Source organism: Gossypium hirsutum, chromosome A02 (assembly GCF_007990345.1).
Source record: "Gossypium hirsutum isolate 1008001.06 chromosome A02, Gossypium_hirsutum_v2.1, whole genome shotgun sequence".
In the NCBI taxonomy this organism is placed as follows: domain Eukaryota; kingdom Viridiplantae; phylum Streptophyta; class Magnoliopsida; order Malvales; family Malvaceae; genus Gossypium; species Gossypium hirsutum.
Window position 1 is genome coordinate 98,944,762 of NC_053425.1, and position 26,694 is coordinate 98,971,455.

Here is a 26,694-nt window from a genome sequence, read left to right on the forward strand (position 1 = left end):
TCACAATCTAACTCCGTATTTAGTCTATCCAGATCTATATGAATGAATTTAACATCAATTTAATACAATTCCTATTCAATTTAATCCAATTCACATCCTAAACAAAATTATCATTTTGCCCTTATACTTTTAATTAATGACGATTTCATTCTTAGGCTCAAAAAATTAAATTCATGCAATTTAATCCTTATTCCAAGCCTAGCCAATTTTTACATATCACAATAGCAGTGCATATATTTCATAAAACTCAGTTTTTCCATGAATTTTACAACGTTTTAATTTAGTTCTTAAATCATGATTTCATCAAAATTTCCTTAAAAAAAGTTGTTTATCTATCAACAACATTTTATTTTCTACCACAAAACCTCATAATTCATGCATACTCATCCATGGAAAAACCCTAGTACTTTGATAACTTTACAAACTAATCCCCGAAATTGCTAGATTAAGCTATTACAATATCGAAAACATAAAAATTACTAAAAATAGGACTTGAATACTCACTTAATTGAGCCAAATAAGCTTGCTACTTTCAAGCTCTTCTAACTAGGGTTTCCATGTAAAAATATTTGGGAATGATGATGAAAAAGATGATATTTTTTTATTTAATCATTTATCATCTTTTATTATTTTTACTTTTCAATTTAGTCTTAATCTTTATTTAATTTTCCATGGATAACTAAGCATAATTATCTATTAACTCCTCTTAATGGTCTATTTTCCATATAAGGACCTCAAATTTTGAGTTCTATAGCTATTTGATACTTATCGCTACTAGAACTCAAACTTTGCATTTCATGCAATTTGGTCCTTTTATCAATTAAACATGTAATCGGTAAAATTTTCCTAACAAAATTTTCATACGATATTTCTATCATAATTCAGACCATAAAATAATATTAAAATAAATTTTATTTTCGAACTCAGATTTGTGATCCCGAAACCACTGTTCCAATTTCACTGAAAACGAGCTGTTACAACTCTCCCCCCTTAAAAATTTTTGTCCTCAAGAATTTTACCAGTAAATAGATTCGGATATTGCTTTCTCATTGTTTGCTCCAATTCCCAGGTAGCTTCTTCTTATCGTGTTGTTGCCAGAGAACTTTCACTAAAGCTACCTTTTTATTTCTCAATTTTTTTACTTCACGTGCCAGAATTTTGATCGGTTCTTCACTATAAGTCATATCAAGCTGAATCTCAACATCTGTTAGAGTAATAACATGTGAAGGATCTGACCGATATCATCGTAACAGAGACACGTGAAAGACATTGTGAATCTTTTCTAGTTCTAGTGGTAAAGTCAATCGATATGCAACAAGTTTGATTCTTTCAATACCCTTATACAGCCTGATAAACTACGAACTCAATTTTTCTTTACAACCAAACCAAAGAACTTTCTTCCAAGGCGATACTTTGAAAAATACCTTGTCACCAACTTGGAATTCTATTTCTTTTCGTTTAAGATCCGCATAGGATTTCTGACGATCAGAAGCTACTTTCAAGGTGTCTCGGATCACTTTCACTTTTTCTTCGGTTTCACGGATCAAATCAAATCTATGTATCTTTTTCTCACTGAGCTCAGTCCAATGCAACGGAGTTCTATGTTTACGACCATACAGAGCCTCAAACGATTCCATCTTTATGCTTGACTGATAACTGTTATTATATACGAATTCGACTAACGGCAGCTATTTCTCCCAACTGCCTTCAAATTCTAAAATACAACATATCGAAGCATATCTTCTAGAATCTGAATCACACGTTCAATTGGCCATTAGTCTGTGGATGGAATGCAGTACTGAAATGTAATTAAGTGCCCAGATCTTCTTGTAACTTCTTCTAGAATCGGGATGTAAATCGTGGATCTTTGCCTGAAATAATGGAAACTAGCACACCGTGTAATCTGAAAATCTTAGAAACATATAACTCAGCCAATCTATCTATGGAAAAACCATACATACCGAAATAAAATGTGCAGACTTTGTCAAACGATCAACGATTACCCAAAAAAACATTTTTCTTTTTTGGAGATAGGGTTAATCCTGACACAAAGTCCATGGTAACTCTTTCCCATTTTCATTCAGGTATTATCACTGGCTGTAATAATCTTGAAGGTACCTAATGTTCAGCTTTAACTTGCTGATATATCAAACATCTAGATATAAATTCAGAAATGTCACGTTTCATTCCCGGCCACCAGTACATCTTCTTCAAATCATTATACATTTTATTACTCCCCGAATAAACAAACAAAATACTACTATAAGCTTCGTGTAAAATCTTATGTATAAGCTCTAAATTTTTTGGTACATAGACTCTGCCTCGGAATAACAAACAATTATCGGGTCCAATCTAAAATTCTGAATCAGAAGTCGATTCACACTGTACCCATTTAGCTTGCAACTCATTATCACTTTTCTGAGCTTCACAGATCGGTTTAGATTTTAGCTCAACTAAAATTAAACTATCATCTGCCAATGACAAACGAGTATTCATCGCCCGCAACGCAAACAAAGATTTTCTGCTCAGAGCATCTGCAACCACATTGGCTTTTCCCGGATAATAATCGATAACCAGATCATAATCTTTTAATAATTCAAGCCACCTGCATTGCCTCATATTCAAATCTTTTTGCTATATCAAATACTTTAAGCTTTTATGATCAGTAAATATATGACACTTTTCACAGAACAAATAGTGTAGCTAAATTTTTAGCATAAATACAATAGCTGTTAATTTAAGATAATGTATCGAGTAATTCTTTTCATGTGGCTTAAGTTGTCTATAAGCATAGGCTATTACTTTACCTTCTTGCATCAAAACACAGTTTAGACCATTCAACGATGTATCACTGTAAATTATAAATTCCTTACCCGATTTAGGCTGAACTAGAACGGGTGCTTCAGTCAACAGGGCTTTCAACTGATCAAAGCTCTTCTGGCATTTATCGGTCCTTTCAAATTTCACATCTTTTTGTAATAGTCGTGTCATCGGTGAAGCTATCATCGAGAATCCTTGTACAAATCTCTGATAATAACCAGCTAATCCCAAAAAACTTCTTATTTAGACACATTTTTCGGTGGTTTCCAGTTAACAATTACTAAAATTTTATTTAGATCTACTCTGATGCCTTCAGTAGACACTATATGACCTAGAAAACCAACTTCTTGAAGGCAGAATTTACATTTACTGAATTTAACATACAACCATTTCTCACGTAGTGTTTGCAGAACAATTCTCAAATGATCAGCATGCTCATTTTCATCTTAGGAATATACCAAAATATCATCAATGAATACAACAACAAATCTATCCAGATACGGTCTGAAAATTCTGTTCATCAAATCTATAAATACCGCAGGTGCATTTGTCAAGCCAAACAGCATCACAAGAAATTCATAATGCCCGTACCTGGTTCTGAAGGTTGTTTTGGGCACATCCGAGTCTTTCACTCGTAACTGATAATAACCAGAAAGAAGATCAATCTTTAAAAATACTGTGGCACCTTTTAACTGGTCAAACAAGTCATCAATACAAGGCAGTGAATATTTATTCTTGATTGTAACTTTGTTGAGCTTTTTGTATTTAGTATATAATCTTAAGGATCTATCTTTCTTCTTAACAAATAGAACCGGTGCACCCCAAGGAGAATGACTAGGTCAAGTAAAGCCCTTGTTAGTTAGTTCTTGTAACCGAGCTTTTAACTTTTTTAATTCTGTAGGGTCCATTCTGTATGGTGCTATAGATATCAATGTTGTCCCCAGAACAAGATCTATAGAAAATTTAACCTTTCTGTCCGGCGGTAATCCGGGTAACTCTTCTGGAAACACATCAGGATACTCATAGACAACTGTCATTGACTTAATCTTCGATTCAAACACTTTGGTATCCAATAAATAAGCAAGATAAGCATCATAACCCTTTCTAACATATTTCTGTGTTGATATGGCTGATATCACATTAGACAACCCATCCAAATTATCAGATTCAAAACAGATCATTTCATCATTCTGCCATTTCAATACAATATAATTTCGTTTATAATTTACCATAGCATCATGCTGAGTTAATCAATCCATGCCCAAAATCACATCAAGCTCATCAAATGGTAATAACATCAAATTAGTCGAGAAATAGTAACCCCGTATCATTAATGGATAATTCTTGAAAATTTTATCCACCATCGCATACTGCCCTAAGGGGTTTGATACTTTAACCACGAATTCAGTGGACTCGACAGGAAAATTTTTTTTAGACACTAAATTCATGCATATGTATGGATGTGTCGAATCAGGATCAAGAAGAGAAAATGTACCAGTTATAACATCGAGTGCGAAGGCATCCTTACATGCACGAATAGCATATGTCATGCTTGTGCTTCAGATTTAATAGTTGAATCTTTTGCCGTACCTCGGCTTCCACTTACATTTTTGGGGTTTCGAGGTGGTCTACCTCTTGTAGCGGAGTTACTTGGCTTTAAAGTCTGTATAGTATCTTTCTCAGGCTTTTCCGGGCAGTCACTGAGATAGTGGTCAAAAGAACTAAATCTAAAACATGCTCCGCTTCTTATGTGACATTCACCAAAATGGAATTTATTACAGTATTTGCACTTGGGTTTAGTGTTTTTGACACTGCCTGCACTCGGTACAAATGTAGCCTGAGGTCTCAAATTAGAGCGTTGAATACTTTTGTCTTTCCCAGAATACCCTACAAAGGTAGTGTAACGATCATGATATTTCTTTGATTTCTTTGAGGAAGACTGATATGACTTTCCAATAAATCTTTTACTTGAAGTTCTGGTTTCCATTTCAGACTGTCTTTTCTCTTGACTATGCTCTTCGGCTTTGTATGCCCGGTCAACAAGAACACCAAATTCTTTTATTTCAAGAATCCCAACTAGCATTTTTATATCTTCATTCAAACCCTCTTCAAACCATTTACACATGGTGATTTCAGCTGGGATACACTCTCTGACATATTTACTCGGCCAGACAAATTCCCTTTCATATTCAGATACTATCCTATGCCCCTATTTGAGCTCTAAGAAATTCTTTTCTTTTTTTATCAAAGAATCTTTGACTGATGGACTTCTTTTTAAACTCAATTTGGAAGAATTCCCAGTGACCCTCTTTTTCGGTACAACAAAAGTCAGTGTATTCCACCATTGGTAAGTCGAATCTTTTAATAAAAATACAACACATTTTAGACATTCAGCTGGTGTACAAGATAATTTATCCAAAGCCCTGATAGTATTTTCCAACCAGAATTTAGATATCATCTTCAGCGGTAGCTCTAAATTCTTCTACCCCATATTTATGGATTTTATCTACAGGATGCTTACCAATTCTAAGAAGTTTCGTACCTTATGACATATCAGGAACCGGTTAAGAAACAAGGGGGGTAGAGGTTGTTGTACAGTCGGGTTTTTTCTTATATATTCGGTAAATCATTCATTCATCATTTGGAAGAAGGCTTCTTTAGCCTCTCCTCTTTGGCCTTCAGATACGAGCCTTCTACTACTTGAGGGTGCTTTTTGAACTGAAGCTTGAGCATTACTCTCAGTTTCTTCGGATTCAGCTCGGTTGGACGACATTACTATATGAAAAACATATTTAAAATGGTCAGGAGATATCACACTATCACAGATTATATAATGGCATGTATAGCTAAACTCGTACTTGCTACTTCAGTCTAAGAATCGGCTAAACCGTAGCTTTGATACCAATAAATGTAATACCCCTAATCTGTATTCGTCGCTGGAACAAGGTTACAGAGCATTACCAGAATAAAAGATCAAAAAGCAGATATTTCAAATTATTTAACATCCATGTCAGATATTATTCATAAATTCCCTTATATGAGCTCTCGGTGCCCAAAATATACATTAGAACCAAGTCAGGACTAAACCAAGTACTTAGAGAATTTTTCGCAAAATTTTAAAAATTTTCCTATGTGCAAGGTATACACGCTTGTGTTGTCAGACCCTGTGGGCATTCGAAATGGGGCACACAGCCGTCTCTTAACCTATGTTTGCATTGTGTAACTCTTTGACCTGAGTCACACGACCAAATCACACGCTCGTGTGCTAGGCCGTGTGTACGTACAGAGGTCACATGGCCAAGTCATACGCCTGTGTGCCATGCCGTGTGATCAATTCTAAGCATTCTGTTTTGAAATTTTAAATATGCAGGGGACACATGGCCAAAACACATGCCCATGTGCTAGGCCGTGTGTCACACACGACTGGGATACACACCCATGTGCTATGCCGTGTGTCACACACGACTGGGATACACACCCATGTGCTATGCCGTGTGTCACACACGACTGGGACACACGCCCGTGTCTCTCCCCGTGTAAATGAAAATAAGCCATTTCCAAGGCCACATTTCTCACCCAATTTGTCTTCCACTTACATTAACATTTAAACACATTCACCAACCAATTCAAGACATTCAAATCAAGCCAAAATCATGCCTTAAACATAACATATTACCACACACAACCAATGTGCTCTTAGGCATCTCAAATAACAATTTATTATCATGTCTACTTAGTGACCAAATGCATACATGCAAAATCAAGCTCAATACTTCTAACATGATAAATTCACTTATATATATATCAAAACATATCAATCATAAGTCATTCAAATGGCTATTATAAATCAAACATTTACATGCCAACATTTTGGCTAATTAACCTATACATGCCATTATAACCAAAATGAGATTACTATTTATACCGAAATGAGCCGAGGGATAGTGTGATGATATCTTTGCCAAGCTTCCAACTCAACGTGCTTCCGAATTACCATAAAACAAAGGAAAATAAAACAGAATAAGCATATTATGCTTAGTAAGTTCGTATAACGGAAAATTAACTTATCATTCATTTACATTTAAAGTAAACATGCAAAATTCATCCAAAGAAATTTGGCGATTTGCCTAAACACATATAATCTCAAGAAACATGTTAGTCATGTACTTCATGTGAATATCAAGAAACAAGGATGAGCTCATCATGTAAAATTTTTCATATACATATGTTTTCCACATCATATATTCATATAACATATACATTTCCATAATAATTCATCTCAAGTTCAGATTATTCCATGTCAGAACTTTGCCCGTTGAATTTATTTGAATTATCGATGGATAAATAGGTAATACACTCGAAGTGTACAAAACTATAATCCGTTAATTCATATTCAGGAATGCTCATACGAGCACATAAACGGTAAGCCCTTTCTCGAGCCATATAACAGGAAGCTCATGTGAGCCATATAACGGGAAGCTTATCTAAGCTATATAACGAGAAGCTCATAAGAGCCATAATCAGTAAGCTCCAAATAGCCATATATCGAGAAGTTCAAGCGATCTATATCGAGAAGCTCCGGAGAGCCATTAATCAGGAGGTTCACAAAGAGCCTTTAATCCGGGAACTCATGAAGAGCCATATATCGGGACACTCATAAGAGTTGCGGTGTGCCAACAACATATGTAGGATCACAACCAATCGGGATGCTCCGAAGAGCTACTAACGGGAAGCTCGCAAGAACCATATAATGGGAAACTCGAGAGGGCCATATCTCGGGATTCTCATGAGAGTTAATAACGGGACGCTATTCCGAGCTATGGTGTGTCCGCAACATATGCTGGACCACAACCAATTCGGAAACCCTATATCCATTGAATTTCATTTATCCAATCGGGGCTTAATACTTATCAAGCATTATCGGATATGTGACCGATTTTTATATATGTAAATTATACAATACACATACATAGCATTCAATTTAAACATATAAATATACATAATTTAGTTACACGAACTTACCTCGACAATTGCTCATGTACACAAAATCTACTGATCTGACACTTTTTCTTTTCCACGATCTAACTCCGTATTTAGTTTATCCGGATCTATATGAATGAATTTAATATCAATTTAATATAATTCATATTCAATTTAATCCAATTCATATCTTAGGCAAAATTACCATTTTGCCTCTATACTTTTAATAAATGATAATTTCGTCCCTAGGCTCGGAAAATAAAATTCATGCAATTTAATTCTTATTCCAAGCCTAGCTGATTTTTACGTATCACAATAGCAGCCCATGTATTTCATAAAATTTAGAATTTTTCCATGAATTTTACAACTTTTTAATTTAGTCCCTAAATCATGATTTCATCAAAATTTTCTTAACAAAAATTGTTTATCCATCAACAACCTTTCATTTTCTGCCATAAAACTTCATAATTCAAGCATACTCATCCATGGACAAACCCTTGTACTTTGATAACTTTACTAATTAATCCCCGAGATAGCTAGATTAAGCTATTATGATATTAGAAACATAAATATTACTAAAAACGGGACTTGAATACTCACCTAATTGAGCCAAATAAGCTTGCTACCTTCAAGCTCTTCTAACTAGGGTTTCCATGTAAAAATATTTGGGAAAGATGATGAAAAAGATGATATTTCTTTATTTAATCATTTATCATCATTTATTATTTTTACTTTCCAATTTAGTCATTTTCCTTATTTAATTTTCCATAGATGACTAAGCATACCTATCTACTAATCCTTTTAATGGTCTATTTGTCATATAAGGACCTCAAATTCTGAATTCCATAGCTATTTGTACTTATAGCTACTAGAACTCCACTTTTGCATTTCATGCAATTTGGTCCTTTTATCAATTAAACATGTAATCGGTAAAATTTTCCTAACGAAATTATCATACGATATTTCTATCATAATTCAGACCATAAAATAATATTAAAATAAATTTTCTTTTCAGACTCGAATTTGTGAGTCCCGAAATCACTGTTCTAATTTCACTGAAAACGGGTTGTTACACTTCTTTTATTTTACATTGATTAGAATAAGATTTTTCAACTTTACTAAACTTAATTTATCTATTTAACATTGATTAGAATAATATTTTTTCAACCTATAAATAGATTTAGTCTAAACTCCTCTTGTATCATTCGAATTTGACATTAATGAATTTTCTTCTCCTTTGCCCGTGATTTTTTTCGAAAGAATTTCCATGTAAAATCCGTGTGTTCTTATTTTTTCTTTCTTTTTACTTTGCGATCATTTTATATTGTTATTATCGACGTTAGTTTCTACATATACCATAATATTAAATTGTAGTTAAAAAATAAAAGTTAAACGTTAAAGTGAATGACGCGATATTTGTTAAAAATAAAAGAGATTTATGAGTGAACTAAATTAAACAAAAATATATATTTACATGTAAAAGAAAAGTTTTGATAGTTTTGTTATAAAAGTTTTTAAAAATTTCATAACCGAATTTATAAAGCTGTTATGTGCTTTTTATTTATTAGTTATTATATTTTTAATGTTTAATACTGTTCGTGAAATTTTTTAATTTTAGAGGCAGGTAATAGATAAAATAATTAACTTTATAAAATTTAATCTTAAAATATATAAAAATTAGCAGTACCAAGGAACATGTAATACGATAAGCTAAAGCTGGTGGATTTTGTCTCGAAACTCACACACAAAATGGAAACACTGATGGGTTAATTATTTTTCCAGGCTAAAGACGGGCTAATTTCATTAAATGAAAATAATGGGCCAAGCTCTAATGTCAATTCTTTTGCCCATTGATTCACCCTATTGAGCTAGCAATACCAAGGAACCACATGTATTTGTCTTCTCCTGCATATATGATTAGGGATGCTGGTCTACATAATCATGACGGATGTATATACCAGCAAAATTAATGGTGTGGCACCTTGCATTCAACTTATCTAAATGTGAGATATTATATTTATTGTGAGAGCAATTCAAATTATTATCATCTCTATTTTCTTAAAGTTAAATAAATGAGCTTGACATAATTCATAAATATTATGTTGTGCACATGAATGAGGTTAAATGAAACTACATATAATGACTCACAATCATATGAGATTGAGTTTGGAGTCAAGATACAAATCCTAACTCAAATTTATCAAAATAGAGGATTGTATTTCGAGACATATTTTTTTTGTTTTAGACCTCTAGCTTTGAAGTATGATTTCTCGAGACAATATAATTAATGTCTCAAGACAATGACCTTTATAATTTGAGATTTAACTCTTCTATTTTAGACTCTTAATTTTAATGTTGTCTATCTCGTGATAAAGTACTATATATGTTTTGAGATTTAATAATATGTGTCTCGAGATATGTTCATTATATATTGAGACTAGTGTCATATATGAAATGATAAAAATTATAAGAGTAATTAAATATATGAATGAAATAAAGAGTGAAATTAACATAAGTGTTTAAGTTTAATAACATTGATTTAGTATATCTACTATATGAAAGCTTGGATTTGATGTATTAAAAATAGTTTCAACAAAACTACAAATTAATAGGTCTGCTACCCTAGCACAAATGTGTCTGCCGCCGCTAGCATGAGTCATTTGGTTTTTTAGGTTTAATCTTAGTTTTTTTGTTTGTTTTTTTCTTGTTCAATTTAAGGGATTCTTCATCGCTTTATTTTTGCAAGTGGAGTCTGTCGTCTGAGTTCTGACCTTCAAACCTGCATCCATGGAGACTGAATTAGCACAATTATCATTAAATGAGGAAGAGGAAGAAATACTGCAGATTTAGGTAGATCCAACCACAAAAAGAGGAGTAGAAGATTTTAGGCTTGTGGGGTGTTTTTTAACTGCCAGTATTATCCACTTCCCAGTTATGAAAAATACTATGGCTAATCTGTGTCATCCTGTTTGTGGGGTTCAAGTTAGAGATTTAAGAGAAAAAAGGTATCTCTTTCAATTTTTTCATGGTATGGATATGGAGAGGATTTTGAAAGGTTCTCCTTGGACTTTCAATAATCACTTGTTGATACTTTATAAATTGAAAAGGGAGGAAGATCCATTAAGAGTACCTTTAATTATTTCCCCTTTTTGGGTCCAAATTCATGACGTCCCAGTAAGGTATTTTTTTTTTTGAAAATTTAGCAATGCAATTAGGAAACTTTGTTGGAACTTTCTTGGAGTATGATGGTTCAAATCTTGGGAAGGAAAATCAAAACTACATGAGAGTAAGGGTATAGATTGACATTAGGAGGCCTCTAAAACGAAGGAAGAAGGTTATGTGGTGTAGGAGATGCTCGTTTGTTAAATTTCAGTATGAACGTTTATCACTTTTTTGTTTCTACTGTGACCAACTGGGGCATAATGATTCATTCTGTGAGGAAAGAATGATGTTAGGGGTTGATTCTGGGGATTTGGATTGGGATTTATCTTTGCGAGCACAATCCCGAAGAACCGTATCTATGAATAGCATATGGCTTCGGAATGAAGGGAAAGAAAAACGAGAAGGAATTTAAGAGGATAATCGATCTTTGGGGTTTGATTTTTGGAATGGAGATACTAAGGGAAGATGTGGTAAATCTATTGATCCAATTCTGGGATTCAATATTGAAGGAGGAACATCACCTTTAGCTCACAGACAAGAGAGTTCTTGGGCTGATCAGATGCAAACGGCCATGGAATATGATTTAGAAGATGGTATTTTAACAGAAGAGGAGGGGAAAAAGCAAACAAGAAGGAAAATGAGTGATCTAACGGGGAAAGAGGAGACTGGGGCAATGTAATGACAATGAGTAAGCGTACGGTGGATTTTAATATTTTATCATCGGAGTTTGCCTAGAGGCAAGCCGACCAAACGCAATGAAAATCTTAAGCTGGAATGTTCGTGGTTTGGGGAGACCACGGACGATTAAAAGACTTCGACATTCGCTGAAGATATATAATCCCCAAATAGTCCTCTTTATAGAGACAAAGCTTAGTAGACGACAGATGGAGTGAGTTCATAGAAGTGGTGGTTTTGTGAATGGTATTAAAGTTGACTCAGATGGTACACGAAGAGGTTTGTGTTTAACATTGAGGCTGAATATAAATATAACACTCCGTACTTTTTCCAAGAGGCATATTGATGTGATTGTTACGGACAAGGAATACAGGACTAATTAAAGATTTACGAGATTCTATGGATCCCTTTATGCGTCCGATAGGGCTGATTTATGGGCTGTTCTGAAAAGGTTGGCATTTGACAGGAATATTCCTTGGTTAGTTTGTGAAGATTTCAATGAGATTATGTATGGTTTTGAGAAAAAAGGAGGATTGCCTAGAGATGAAAGACGAATAAAACTCTTCCGAAGAACACTGGAAAAATGTCATCTAAACGATGTGGGTTTTTGTGGGAATTGGTTCACTTGGGAGAGAGGTACCACAGACGAACATTCGAGAACGGTTAGACAGAGGGGTTGCCAACACAGAATGGATTGTTATGTTCCTGAAGGTGAAAATCCAACATTTAGTGCACACTTTTTCTGATCATTATCCCCTTCTCATTAATACAAGAATGAATGAAGATCGCTTGAAGAATAAGGGTTTCAAATTTGAGGCCTGGTGGTCTTTGGAGGAATCTTTTATTAATGAAGTCAAATGTTTGTGGAAGGAGTCTTCAGGGGTCTTGTTGTAGAAGCTGGAAAATTTAAAAACAAGCTTGAAACAATGGGCGGGGAAAATTCATATGAATAGGATAAAGAAAAAACAAATCCTTATGGGAAAATTAGCAAAACAGTCTAAAGCAGAGAGAGATGATGAGAATTTAGCCTAGCTGATTGATACGAAAATTAATTTAAACTTGAATATTGATAAAGATGAATGTTATTGGGAACAGAGGGCTCGACTTAATTAGCTGAAATTTGGAGATAAAAATACAGCGTTTTTTCATAGTCATGCATCACAACGGCGAAAGATGAACCTTATTCGTAGATTACAAAATGAAGATGGAAGCGAAATGGTAGAATTGCAAGAAATAGAGGGTAGTGCTAGATCTTATTTTCAAAGTTTATTTTCAGCAGGAGGTAGAGGTAGTTACGACTATTTGTTATCTGGGATTGAGCATTGTATATTCGATGAAGATAATCAAAAGCTTACTGCAAAATATACCAGGGAGGAGAGTACAACAGCAGTTTTTAAAATGGGACCCACAAAGGCACCGGGGGAGGACGACTTTTCACCTTTTTTTTATCCAGAACATTGGCATATCGTTGGAGAAGATACCATTTCTTTTTGTCTTCAAATTCTTAATGGGAATATGGAGATTAGTGCTGTGAACTATACTAATATAGTACTTGTTCCGAAAGTCACCAGCCCCTCAAATATCACACAATTTTGACCAATCAGTTTGTGTAATGTGCTCTATAAAATTCTGGCTACGATTTTAACTAATCGTTTACGAGGTGCCATTGGTTAATGTATTGATGAAGCACAACGTGCTTTTGTGCCAGGATGATTAATATCAGACAACGTGCTATTGGCATATGAAGTATTGCGTAAGTTAAACACGAAGGGATCGGGGAAGACAGGGTATATGACAGTTAAACTAGACATGAGCATAACATAGGATAGAGTTGAATGAGCTTTTATAACAGAAGTCATACTACAAATGGGGTTTGATATGAAGTGGGTAGATGCCCTTATGAAATGTGTTTCAAAGATCTCTTATTCAGTAGTTATAAATGGGCATATTAGGGAAAAAATTTTCCCAACCAGAGGACTTAGACAAGGTGATCCGTTAAACCCGTTTTTATTCCTCTTATGTGGGGAGGGTCTGTCGAGCCTATTGAGGCTAGCAATGAATAGCAGGCTCTTTAAAGGTGTTAAGGTTAGTAGAAGCGAGCCACAGGTATCACATCTTTTGTTTGCTGATGATTGTATTTTATTTGGGGAGGCCATAAGTAGGGTTGCTACGTTATTCAAAGACATTTTGTGGGAGTATAAATTTTGTTCAAGTCAGTGTGTTAATTGTTAATTTTGACAAATCAAGTCTTTTTCAGTAAGAATACCTCGGAAGATGATAGGAGCTTGGTTCTTAATTTGCTAGGGGTCCGCAGTTCGAACGAACTAGAGCATTACCTGGGGTTGCTGAGTACGGTGGGCAGTAGGAAAAAGGCATCCTTTCAAAACTTGAAGGACCGACTCCGAAAACGTACTGATAATTGGAGCAATCGGCTTTTATCTCAAGGGGTGAAGGAAGTATTTGTGAAGGCCATTTTACAGGCGATACCAATTTACACGATGACCTGTTTTTTATTGCCTAAGGCCCTATGTGATGAATTCAAAAGTAAGTATTGTCGCACGATTCTGGTGGCAGAAGGGCCACAGAAAAAGGGGTATTCATTGGTGCACTTGGAAAAACCTTTGTGATTTAAAAGAAAATGGTGGTTTAGGTTTTAGAAATTTTGGTATCCAAATTCTTTGTTAGCAAGAGTTTTAAAAGCTAAATACTATCCGAATTCAAATTTTTTAAGTGTAGAGTTGGGCAATTTACCTTCACTCACCTGGAAGAGTATTTGGACAGCAAGGGGACTACTCCTAAAAGGGCTGGGTTGGAGAGTGGGCAGAGGAGATAAGATCTCTATATGGGAAGATAGCTGGATTCTAGGGATTGACACAATCAATGAACATATCAGACAGATCAAAGGAGATTTAGAATTAGTTTCGGAGCTTATTGACAGTGCAAATAGGAAGTGGAGAACAGATTTAATTAACCGTACCTTTTAAGAGGAAGCTGCTCAGAAGATTTTGCAGATCCCTATCGCAGAGACCGATCATGAAGACACGTAAGTTTGGCAAGGAGAGTTATCGGGTGAATTCACGGTACGCAGTGCGTATAATGCTAGCCTGGGTTCTAGGAATTATTTATTACAGACCGAAATGAAAGACTTTTACAGAAAGTTATGGAGCCTACAATTACCCCCTAAAATTACAATCACTATTTGGAGAATCTCCAGGGATTTTATCCCGAATTTTGCTAATCTCCAGTACAAAAGAGTAATTTCAAATGATGGATGCCCCCGAGGTTGTTCCTGGGTAGAAGATAGCCCCCATTTCTTCCGTGACTGTCCTGCAACTATAGCATGTATGGGGATTAATACATTTACAGTGGGTGGTTAATAATATGAATCAAAGTATGTGGGAGTGGCTAACCGGGGTTTTTAAGAGAGGAAACGACATCCAATGTAGACTTTTTTGTTATACTTTATGGCTAATATGGTTCTCCAGGAATCAGTTCGTGCATGAAAGGAAAAACACAACCAATAGAGAGTTAGCGCAAAGCATACAGAGGTCTCTGGCAGAACATGAAGTGGTCAGAAAAATGAAAAGACCTGTAAATATGAACAGACCTTTTAGAGTCTAAGAAGACATGCCGAGAACGACAATCTATTTTGATGGAGCATTTGATAGTAGTAGCTTCACATCTGCGACGGGTCTGGTGGTTCGCGATATGACGGGGAATCTCATGGCCTTAAAGTCCATCATTCACAACAATATTTCCTCCTCATTTGCAGCAGAAGCACATGCATGTTTAGAGGGTATAAAATTAGGGATTTCACTAGGTTTACAATCGGCAACAATCATGGGAGACTCTAAAACAATTATTAAGAAATCCCAAACGACTTCACCGGATAAATCAGTGATTGGAGCCATTATCAATGACATCCAGAACAGAAAAAGGTGTTTTCAAGAGATTATTTTTCAGCATATTCACAGATCGGGGAACTCATAAGCACATAGAATAGCAAAAACTGCGCTTGTTGGAAGGGAGTCCACTTACCCGATGGGAGAAGATTTGAATCGGCACGAGTTTGCTTCTGAGAGGCACTGGCAAAGGAACCCAGACTGAAAGAGTTTTTGAGGGAAATAGATTATCAAAGGATGGTAGCAGGTATAGATTATTTTGGTTTTTGGAAACTGCTACTGATAAGAACGGATGGGATTTTGAAACGACAACTCAAGAATTTAGTGGTATCCAGCAGTTCTTACATTGACTGGGGTAGATATTTTTTAGGTTTCCTCTTTTTGGTTTGTTTTTTATTAATTTATGGTTTGTCCATTTAGTCATGTTTCATTTGCTGGTTAGAAGACATTATTATCATGCCAGATAATGAGGCCGGCTTTTTGGTCTTCTTTAGTTTAGTGTTGTAATGGGCTTGGGTCTAAGGATCTGTTGGGTCTCAAGTTCTTTTCCTTTTCATTCTAATAAAATCCCCGGTCACTTAATATCAAAAAAAATAATAATAATAACATTGATTTAAAATTCGATCTCAAAACCATATTTTATTATTACTATAAAAGATTTGCAATATATTGAGAAGATTTAATTAACAGCCATCTATCAAAGCCTTTTAGTAATCATTGAAGTGTAGGCGCACAAGAAGCTTACAAATGAAAAAATATATATTAATATTTTAAAAAAATTGTCCTTAGAAGAGGTTATGAAATTAATATGAAAAAAGTAAAAAAAAAAATAAGCATGCTAAACTTTCTGCTGCTGGCATCGTCACTGTATTCATTTGAAATGATAACCCTGATAAATATTTTCCGACATAAATTATAAATTTTTTAGGTATAAAATTTAATTTATTCATCGTATTAATAGGTTTAATTAGATGTTATTTAAATCAGATTAAAGTTCAGTATTTAAAGTATTGTATTTAATGGTGAAGTTAGGATTGGTAAGGGCATAACTTTAAAATAAAAAAATTTTCATTTAAATCTCTTTATAATCTATAAAATTTTAAATTAGTAATGATAAAATTATACTTTAACCCTCAAAATAATAAAAATTTGATTTAATCTCTTAAAAATTATAAATATATACAATTTAATTTTCACCCAAAAATAATTTTCCACCCTGTCTGCATCCCTAATCATATATGCATGAGAACACAAATACATGTTCCTTGGTAATGCTAGTTCAATAGGGTATTGTTGCGTTAGATTTTGTGAATCAATGGGCAAACAATTGACATTATATAGCCAGGCCCATTATTTTCTTTTAAATGAAATTAGCTTGCGCCATCTTTAGCCTTGAAAAATCATTAGCCCATCAGTGTTTCCGGTTGTTGTGTGTGTTTTGGAGACAAAATCCAGCAGCTCTAGCTTCATGTATTACATCTGTTCTTACCAAATGACTTTCAGTTTGTCATAATGTATCTTTAATCATAACAATCATATGAATCTTTGTTTTGCCTGTTCATGGCAATTTATCTGGATTTAGAAGTTCAGATGGTAATGGAATTCCTGGGATATGTTTCCACATCAAGGAATGTCAAAAACTCAAAATTGATGGGAAAAGAAAAGAGCTGCAAAACCCAGATAATTTGCATGCAATTCCAACTTGTGCATCAATGGACATGCCGTGAGATCATTTGTTATCCACAAAAGGCCATGGTGATGAGGCATGAAAACTTTAAAGTTGCTGTATGTTTGAGATTGTAAATTTGTTGGTAATCCCATGAAGTCTTCATGGATTCTGATTCTAGTACACCTCATAGTAACGATGAGTCTATTGGTTCTACCAAGTTTAATTCTATTACAGTGACTGTAACAAAGAAAATCGCAATACTCGTTGATGAGAGCAATTATTTGTAGGAAAAATTCGGTTAAGAAAAAGGTTTGCAGTTATAGTTGAAATTTGAAAAGTTAAAAAATTGAATTGATTTGTGATATTTATAGCAAAACAACTTTTACTGAAAAGTACATGTGCTTTGTGCGAATTCATCATTGCTTTCAACCAAATGACATTTTTTACTATCCTTGTTCTACGAATTACTTCAAGCGTGGGTTTGAGCAACATGAACTAAACATAGAATAAGTAATGATATTATTACTTTTAGTAGGAAAATGGAAATCGGTAAAGACCGTAATTCTCAAAAAATAGAATCTATTCTAAGTAAATAAATTACAACAATTTTTTGGCAGAATAATGTTATCTCTATAATCAAGAAGCGTATCTATTGGGTCAACCGATGTCATCTATTTATCGAAAGAGATAGAAGAATACTAGTTGATTAAGGTTTAAACAAAAAATATTATTTACACAGAAAACACACTCCAACTCCAATTGGAGCAGTGGTAGATGGCACACCCTAAAAACAACTACTAGGGTTGCCACCCTTCTCATGTAATGGAGGGGATTTAAGCTTATCATGTATTGAGTCCAATTATATGTGCTTCTTAAACTTTTAACCAAACATTTTATAATTTAATCCAACACAATATTCATTTTATATTTCTCAAAATAAATATTAATTAATTAATTAATTAAATTAACTAAATTAATTTTCTAATTAAATTATTTTCTTAACCCAATTCTAATTTTGTTAAAGTCATAACAATTTTACATAAAAAAAGACTATTTACTTTTCATTTATCATGTAATTCCACTAATGTAAATGATGCTACATACTGTAGAAGTTGTATACCCAACGCATCAACTTTCGATTCTTTATCTATTTAAATTTAGGCTTTTACTTACATCAAAATATACAAGTCACACATACATCGTCCATCATCCACTCAAGATTAAGGTATGCCACACTATGAACGTCACAAGTGAATACATCCCTAAATGAATTTAGGATCTATTCAACTTCGGTCCTTGGGCAAGCTTTTAAACACCATTTCAATTTGTGTTCTAGTCCAAATTGACCTCATTATTTGCAACCTCGACAAAGTAACTCATAAACGTAATCATGTGGTATTTGACCTAAGTATCGAGTTTTTGTTGGACATTAATCAAAGTAGTTATAGTTGACTGTGAGCCAATACAGTTTAGCCTTCAAACATGTCCTCTAGTTTGACCAATATTGCTTTGGCAAAATCACAACTCTCTAGTTGCTTATAAAGAGTACTAGTCACGCTTGCCAGCATATAGTAATGAGTTATCTTATTTAATTCTTTCTAGTGATTTCTAACCTTAGCTTGGTTAGCCGGAGAACATTTATTATCAAAAACTAGGGGTGCAAATGAACAGAATGTTCAATGAACTATTCGTGAACCATTAGTATAATGTTCGTTTAATAAACAAATGAACACGAACAGAGGTCTGTTCGATTCGTTTATGTTCACGAACAAACTCGTTTATTGACTCATTTATTTATTAATGATATTTTTCTTATAAAAATTCCATTAGTATATATTAATAAAATTATCTTGGTTTGTATTTTTTTCATTTATAATATAATTATTAATATTTATATTTGACTATTTTATATCTAAACAACATATGTATGTATGTATGTATGTATGTATGTATTTATTATTTGTCTGTTTGTTTGTTTATTATTTATTAACATTGTTCGTGAACATGTTCGATTATATGTTCTTGAACATGTTCGTTTAATGTTCGTGAACATATTCAATTAAGTTAAATGAACATGTTCGTGAACATTAAATAAATGAACATGAACACACATAATTTTAAATAAACAAACATGAACAAAAAATTGAAATTATTAACGAACACAAACTGAACACGAAAAAACTTAAAAATAAACAAACGAATATGAACAGAGGTTTGTTCATTCAAGCTCGGTTCAATTACAGCCCTATCAAGAACCGTATTGAGTTTCTCACAGCTTAAGACAATCATGAGATTCCTTTTCCATTCATTATAGTTACATTCATTCCATTTTTAATAAGGATATTCAATAAAAGTGTTGGTGTCATTTTCGAGCTGAAATTTAAAAACACGTCAATTCGTTAATATCTTTGTATTAAACAAATATTTGAAAAAAAAATTGCAACATATAATATGCATTAAGATCAATGCACGCATCTTACATTAAACCTTGAAAAAGAGAAAAACAAAAACATAAAAGAGAGACTTGTGGGTTTGAAGATAGCCTTAGCAAACCCTAAAGCAGAAGAAGCATAGTTGAATGCATGATGGCATTCGCCATTGCTATACTTTCAAGGCTAATAAAAAATTTATGGGTAATCTACAAAAATAGTCACTTTTGTTTGGCTCAGGTTATATTTTAATCATTTATGTTTAAAATGTTACGCTTTAGTCACTTATGTTATTATTTTGTTACGAAGTGATCACTCTACCATTAAGTTCCGTTATCTCTCTAACGGTAATCCTAGATGGCAGTCCAACTAGATTTTAGGTGGTAACTTGGATTTTTAAATGGGATGAAAATAGATTTTTCATTAAAATTTTTAATTAATTAAAATTTTCAAACCTAAACCTTAACTAAAAGAACTGTTCATCTCCTCTTTTTAATTTTTCTTCTGTCTGTTACTTTTTTCAATGATTTTTTTTTCATTTGACTGGAAAAACTATTATTACGATCAAAATAATTGAAATCAACAATAAGAAAGAATAATCTAGAATACCCACAAAGAGATTGTGAACATACAAGTTGATTCAGATAAAAAAATTTTGATTGAGAAACCAATTATTTAAGAACTGTGAAAGAACTAGAAAATATAATAATTAGGAACAAGAACTGTGAAAGTAACAACCCTTTTCTGAAAATTTTAAAATTAGCTTGAATGAAACATGTTCATGAAAACATGTTTCTGGTTGCATTTTATGGGATGTCTACTGACGTAAAATAAAATACATGTTTACAAACAATTTCAAAAAGTAGAAGAAAATATCAAGAATTTTAATTTAGGGTTTTCATTAAATAGTAAAAAATCCAATCTTTTGTTTTTCAGTATTGAATAAAAGAGATAAAGGAATGCAAAGAAGACATACTTGAACCCTCCATTGAATCCATCTATATGAAGCAGTCAATTTGATTTCAACTATTTTGATCTTAATAATAATTTTTCCAATCAAATGAGAAAAAAAAACCATTGAAAAAAAAAGAGATGGAAGAAAAATTAAAAAGAGGAGATGAACAGTTTTTTTAGTTAAGATTTAGATTTAAAAATTTTAATTAATTAAATTTTTTAATTAAAAATCTATTTTCATCCTATTTAGAAATCCAAGTTGCACTTAAAATCTAGTTAGACTGCCACGTAGGATTACCGTTAGAGAGATAACGAAACTTAGCGGTAGAGTGATCACTTCGTAACAAAATAATAACATAAGTGACTAAAACGTAACATTTCAAACATAAGTGACTAAAATGTAATCTGAGGCAAATAAAACTGACTATTTTTATAGATTAGCCAAAATTTACTAGTCTGGATTTTAGGAAGTGCTGTGATGGCTCTAACACCTATTCTCAGCACCCTTTTAATAGATAAATTACAGCTCAAGGTTGTCTGCTTTGGCAGGTCTCCATTACTCGGAAAATTATGGTGCAGAAACTTGTTTACTGGGAATTTTAAGTACCCTGCCCCTTCCTTCTTGAGTCTCATAATGGCATTCTATCTCATTTTCGTAACTAGATTTAGACTCTTGCAATTACATTCACCATGTTTTTTTTTTGGCCACTAGTTGACCCATGTTTGAATCGAAGATTTTTTTTAAATGTTGTAGAACTGATTGTATGATGTGATTTTAAAAAAAAAAGGAAAAGATATATTTTATCTGATATATTTTTTTAGAAAAATATTTTTTGAAATTTCTAGAATTAGAATTAAATCTAAAAATTATATAAATGTTGAGCATTAAATTTGTTGAATTTTTTAGAATTTAAACTAAAAAGGGAGATTTTGTAAACATTAAAAGCTAAAATTGTTGAATGTATTATATTTAAGATCAAATTGATAGAATGTGTAAACTTTGAAAGGCTAAATTTATTATTAGACCAATAAAAAAAAGCTCATGTTAGCTTTTTGTCACTTATCTAACGGCAACTAACAGGAGAGTGACTAAAATATTTAATTTCGAAAAGTTTAGTGACTAAATTGATAAAATTAATAGTTGAGTGACCAAAATAGAACCAAAGGCATAGTTGAGTGATTATTTTTGTAGTTTACCCTTCTTTTTATTTTGGATTAGATTTTAGAATAATAATAAATATATTATTTGTGTTTGAGCTTATTATAATAAATTTTGGATTTAAAATAAATTTTTGGAACATGAGTGTTGAGTTTATAAAATTAATAAGAAAAACAAAAAGTTAATCTATTGTCAATATAATATAACAATAAAAGATATTTTCATCAATTAATATATATTATATAATAAATTTTACACATGCAATTAGCAATTTAAATATATAATTTATATTTTTTATAAGATAAATCTGAATTGCATTGTCATCAAATAAAAATAAAATGAATTATTATCTTCAAAATTAAAATATTTATAATATGAAAATTTAAAATTATTTTAATCCATCAAAATCTGCTCAACTTAATCCGAGCCTAAATCTAAAAAAATATAATCTCGAAAAAATCTGAATCCAAAGAAAGCCGGATCTGAGCCCGCCGAAGCCATCCCATTTGCCCCTACTTGAAATCTATTTAAGATTGGGGGACCCCATGGCTTAATTTTTGTGGTCCAACCAACAGAAACGTTATCATGCTGGCTAACCATGAGCATTGGTAACCATAGCCAATGGTTACTAGTGGCACGTACTCCGGAAACACGCTTGCAAATTTACAAAGTCCTAGAAACTGTATAAATAAGCAATCATTCAACTACTTTTTTAGATTCCTTGGTACTCGATTCTCGGAGACAGACGATCACATGTGAAATAGAACAGCTGCTGTTTGGCTAGGAGTTCTCACAAAATTTACCAATTATATAGCATAAGATCCTTATCAAAGGTTAAAATGTATAAAGGACCACTATCCTACATTGATAAGTGGCTAGTTGCGTGATCCATCCATGTTATAAATTCTCAATTTATGGACTTGAATGTGTGACAATCATGTCCCCCACTGTACCATAATCTCGAGAGCCCACCACATGTCAGGCATTGAGAGAACGGTGAGTGGCAGGGGGACCATACTCAAACATTGGTCCTTTTATTTTTGGCTAAAAAGACTAGGCCTTTTTAATGATGCATTGATTAATCCAATCAAATTATCAATGTCAATTTTCAATCCAAAATGATTCTTGGCCTTGTATCAAACCATATGATAAGAGCAATAAAAGATTGTCCAGTTACGAAAATTCATACTATCATATCTATTTCCACAAAAGAGGTGCTTGGCTCAAGAGTGAGCTACAAACATGAGCGCCACTTGAAAATAAATGAGAAAAAAAGAAGCATAGCATAAACCATCATACAACCGTTACAATCTGTGACAACAGTAACCACAGCTTTTATGAAAACGACAGAGAAAGGGAAAATGGTCCTAAAGTTCTAAGAACCAAAGCTTTGTTCCACTTTTCTCTCAACTTTTTCACTTGTATTCCAAAATCATGTTGTTTTCAGGAGCCAAGCCAATGCTGGCCCTTAGTATGTTCTCCAGCATTGCACGCTGCTTGGACAGTGCGTTCACCACCGGTGTGCCTGGTGGAACCTGTTTTTTGCCAAAACAATGTCAGTTCTCAGTAAATTTCTTCACAATCACTTGACTTCTGATTCAAGTGATTCTCATGATTCTATTCACATTCTTGAACTGAAATTTGACATAAAAGTTCACAAACTTTAATTCAATATTGTGTCCCCCCTCACCAGTTGCTTCACGTGAAATAGACAGAAGCAGCTTTACATAAAATCATTAATGGTCACATGAAATATATCACAAAGAGGCACCATAGAGTGAATTTGCGATTCCTTGTTTCCCACTTAAACCATAAACAGTTAACATTTAATTCAAGACAATAATATCAATGTTTTATTGGTGAAGGTGTCAACCCTCCCCACCCCCGTTTTATTATTAATTATTATTATATTTTTAGTAGGCCAGAGTTACAGGAAAAGACAAAGGGGTGCTTTGGACTCACAAGAGGGGCTTTGGTGAGGTAACTGAGGATTGTAGCCACAGGATGGAAAGTGTGGAACTTGCCCTGCAAAACCAAAATTCAACATCAATGTTTTTGCATAAATATGTTTTAAGGGTCAACCCAGAAGAGTCCACAAAGTTCTAAGGGTCATACCTCTCCATCAGCCTTGAACTGGATCCTGGTGCTAAGTTCAGCAAGGAGAACCAAGTCTAGGATAATGGGAGCAGCCAACAGGGAATCCTCACATGTGTTGTGCAACACAATGGTGTTCTTGCCTCCCATGAATATCTCTGATGTGTACTCATCCATGGCTCTCTTGCTGTCTCCCACATACGGCACATACTATAATACAAGGAAGACAAAGTACACATTTTAAGACCAATCAAGCAAAAAAGCTTTAAGGTCACCACTCACAAGTGCCGAAACAGACACAGATGGGTAAAAAAATATTTACCTTGATGACCACAACATGATCAGGATGTTCACCAGGCTCATAGAGGATTCCATTGCTTGAAACCATGTCATCAACAACATTGCTCTTTGAGATCTCCTTGGAACGGAAGGTTTGGGGTGCTGACAGATTCATGCCATCATTATTTCCCAGATGGTTGTAACTCACTATCGATGTTGGCTGTCAATTTATCATCACCATTAGTACAACCACCTATCAATGTCATATTATTTACATTTTATTGACACATAAGCTACCAAACACTTAAACTTTCTACTTCAATTATATTGGTACTAATTGCTTATTATAACAATTACGGCGATAGTGCCATAAAGTCAAAAGATTTATACCTTGATACCAGCCCCAACAAGGAAATCCACGAGGACAGATTTCATCTTGGTCTGGCCACTCTTGAAGTCATCTCCTCCAATCAGACAGTTCCTTTGAATAGCCAAATCAATCAACCCTGAATACAATAAGAGTCACTTGTAGAGGTTATTACATTTACTCGTCATTACAATTTATAAAATTAGGAAGACAGCTGAGCTAAATTAAGAACCTGGAACAAAGGTGTTTTGTGGGCTGCCATTGATGAAAGGAACATTTTCAAGAACACAAGCAATAGCATACAAAGTGGAAGGAGAAATCTCTGATTCATTCTTCTCCAAAGAAGCCATAAGGCTTTCCACGGTGTCATTTAGCCCCACAATGACATTGCTGTACCTCTCAGTGTTTGCAGTCCAGAGTACAACAACCTTGTCCACCTTGTTTTTCTCTTTGAACTCCCTGATTTACCCAATCAAATGTTAAAAAATTCAGCTACTTTTCCTGTTCTACAAGCTTAACAAATACAGTTTGGAGGGTTGGAGTTGATTATATACCTGATGTCTTTGATGACCTGCTGAACTTGTTCTTTCTTGGTCCCCTTCATGACATTATTGGCACGTTCACCTTGGTTAGCAGCAATGAAATCAGGATCGTAGATTCCAGGGAGTGGGACCATGGATTCCATGTAGGGTCTCAGTTGCTTTTGCAGATCAATGTCGAAAACCTTGGCCCTAGCCATTGCATCAGCTAGGTTCATGTCACTAATGTCCCATCCTCCAAACACAATATCATTTGGGTTCACCTTTATTCATTCATTTATCAAGCATTAAGCATTAAGTAGCAAACTAGTAAATTAAAAACTAAATCTGGGTTTATAATTCGTATACCATAGGAAGAAGACTCTTAAATGGAGCATAAATCTCTTCTCCATTGTAGGACCCAACTCGGATCGTTGATGCTTGAGTCAATGAACCAAAGTAATTAGCCTGTTGTACCTTGTCCTTAGTAGCCCAAGAGATACCCCTGAGAAAACCCATCATTACCCATATCTCAAAAATCCAAAAAAAAAAAAGGAGAAAAGAAAACAAATCAAAATTAATCAGATCTTTTATCTAGAAAGTACAAAACTCACTCTTTGTTAGCTATAACACCTCCGGTGAGGGTTGAACCATTGTTTCCTCCCCATCCCACAAGCATCACCCTAAAACACATAAATAAATAAAATCAAAATAATCAAAATCGAAATGGCAAAAAAACAAATGATGGGCAGATTTGGATTCTAACCCCAATTTAGGGACATGGATATCAGTCTTGAATTCATATTTGACAGTTTTGGGTTTAACAACCCATTGATAGGTTCCATTTTTGTTCTCATGAACAAGCTCTGTAGTTTCATAGTTGTAAACAGACTGAATTTCATTCTCCGTGTACTTCACATTGGGGCTCTCTACCTTAAAACTCTCAATAAACATTTTTGCTGAATTTTTTTTAAAAAAAACCCACAAAAGGCAAATAAAAAACACAAACTTAGAATGGAAATGAAACTGTTTTTATTTCTCTTTTGCCCCACAATTTTGTGCTTCAAAGCTTGGGACTAGGAGGCTTATTTATAGAGGAAACATATAATGAGAGGATACACGTGGCATCATCACAATGGTTGATGCCTTACGTTAAAATTTCGTCATTGAATCCCCTTTGGTTTTTCGATTCAAGAGAAGGTAGGCCATGCCTATGCTGTTTTGTGGTTTTTTTGCCCGTTCGTACGTGTGAAGAGGGGTGTCATTTTTGACGTGTAATACACTTTACACGTGGCTTAACCTTGTGAAGGAAATTTTATTTTATTTTATTTTTATTGTGTTGCCATTGAGAAGGTACTCGAAGGGGTATATTGATTGAATGACTGGATCGTTTAGTAGGACCCATATCCACGCGCTGTATTTCCACGTGGATAAAAGACCGGAATTTTAATGGTATATGCCGAAGACTTGGCCGACGGTGAAGAATAGGTGTTTCTTACGCGCTTTAGTTGAGGTGTATTGTGCATCTCAACTATCAACTGAGTCCGTCCTTGCTTGTTTTCATGTGAGGCCAGAGTGGGAAGTAATAATAATAAAAGATACGGCTTTTCTTACATCAATAATATAAAAAAATTTAATAATTCAAATATATACCCATAAAATTATTTATCAAAATAGTACTTTTAC

General features: G+C 33.8%; 1 protein-coding gene and 1 long non-coding RNA gene across 10 annotated transcripts; both read right to left on the reverse strand.

Annotated features, from left to right (window-relative positions):
• Nucleotides 1-10,347: 10,347 nt before the first annotated feature.
• Nucleotides 10,348-15,958, reverse strand: LOC107951682 (uncharacterized). Of its 9 annotated transcripts, none has more exons than XR_005905226.1 (4): nucleotides 15,048-15,958; nucleotides 14,615-14,970; nucleotides 14,399-14,491; nucleotides 10,348-10,579 (listed from the first exon to the last, which is right to left on the reverse strand). It is a non-coding gene; the product is annotated as an uncharacterized lncRNA (long non-coding RNA). The 9 variants fall into 9 exon arrangements; XR_005905225.1 differs by having other exon boundaries at nucleotides 14,389-14,491; XR_001698555.2 differs by having other exon boundaries at nucleotides 14,399-14,498.
• Nucleotides 15,959-22,923: 6,965 nt separating this feature from the next.
• On the reverse strand, nucleotides 22,924-26,228 carry LOC107951681 (inositol-3-phosphate synthase). The gene is made up of 10 exons (XM_016886803.2): nucleotides 25,775-26,228; nucleotides 25,623-25,691; nucleotides 25,378-25,513; nucleotides 25,045-25,292; nucleotides 24,723-24,949; nucleotides 24,514-24,629; nucleotides 24,167-24,343; nucleotides 23,866-24,054; nucleotides 23,713-23,775; nucleotides 22,924-23,285 (listed from the first exon to the last, which is right to left on the reverse strand). Exons 1-10 carry the CDS (start codon nucleotides 25,960-25,962, stop codon nucleotides 23,166-23,168), a joined length of 1,533 nt encoding a protein of 510 aa, XP_016742292.1. The 5' UTR covers nucleotides 25,963-26,228; the 3' UTR covers nucleotides 22,924-23,165.
• Nucleotides 26,229-26,694: the final 466 nt, after the last annotated feature.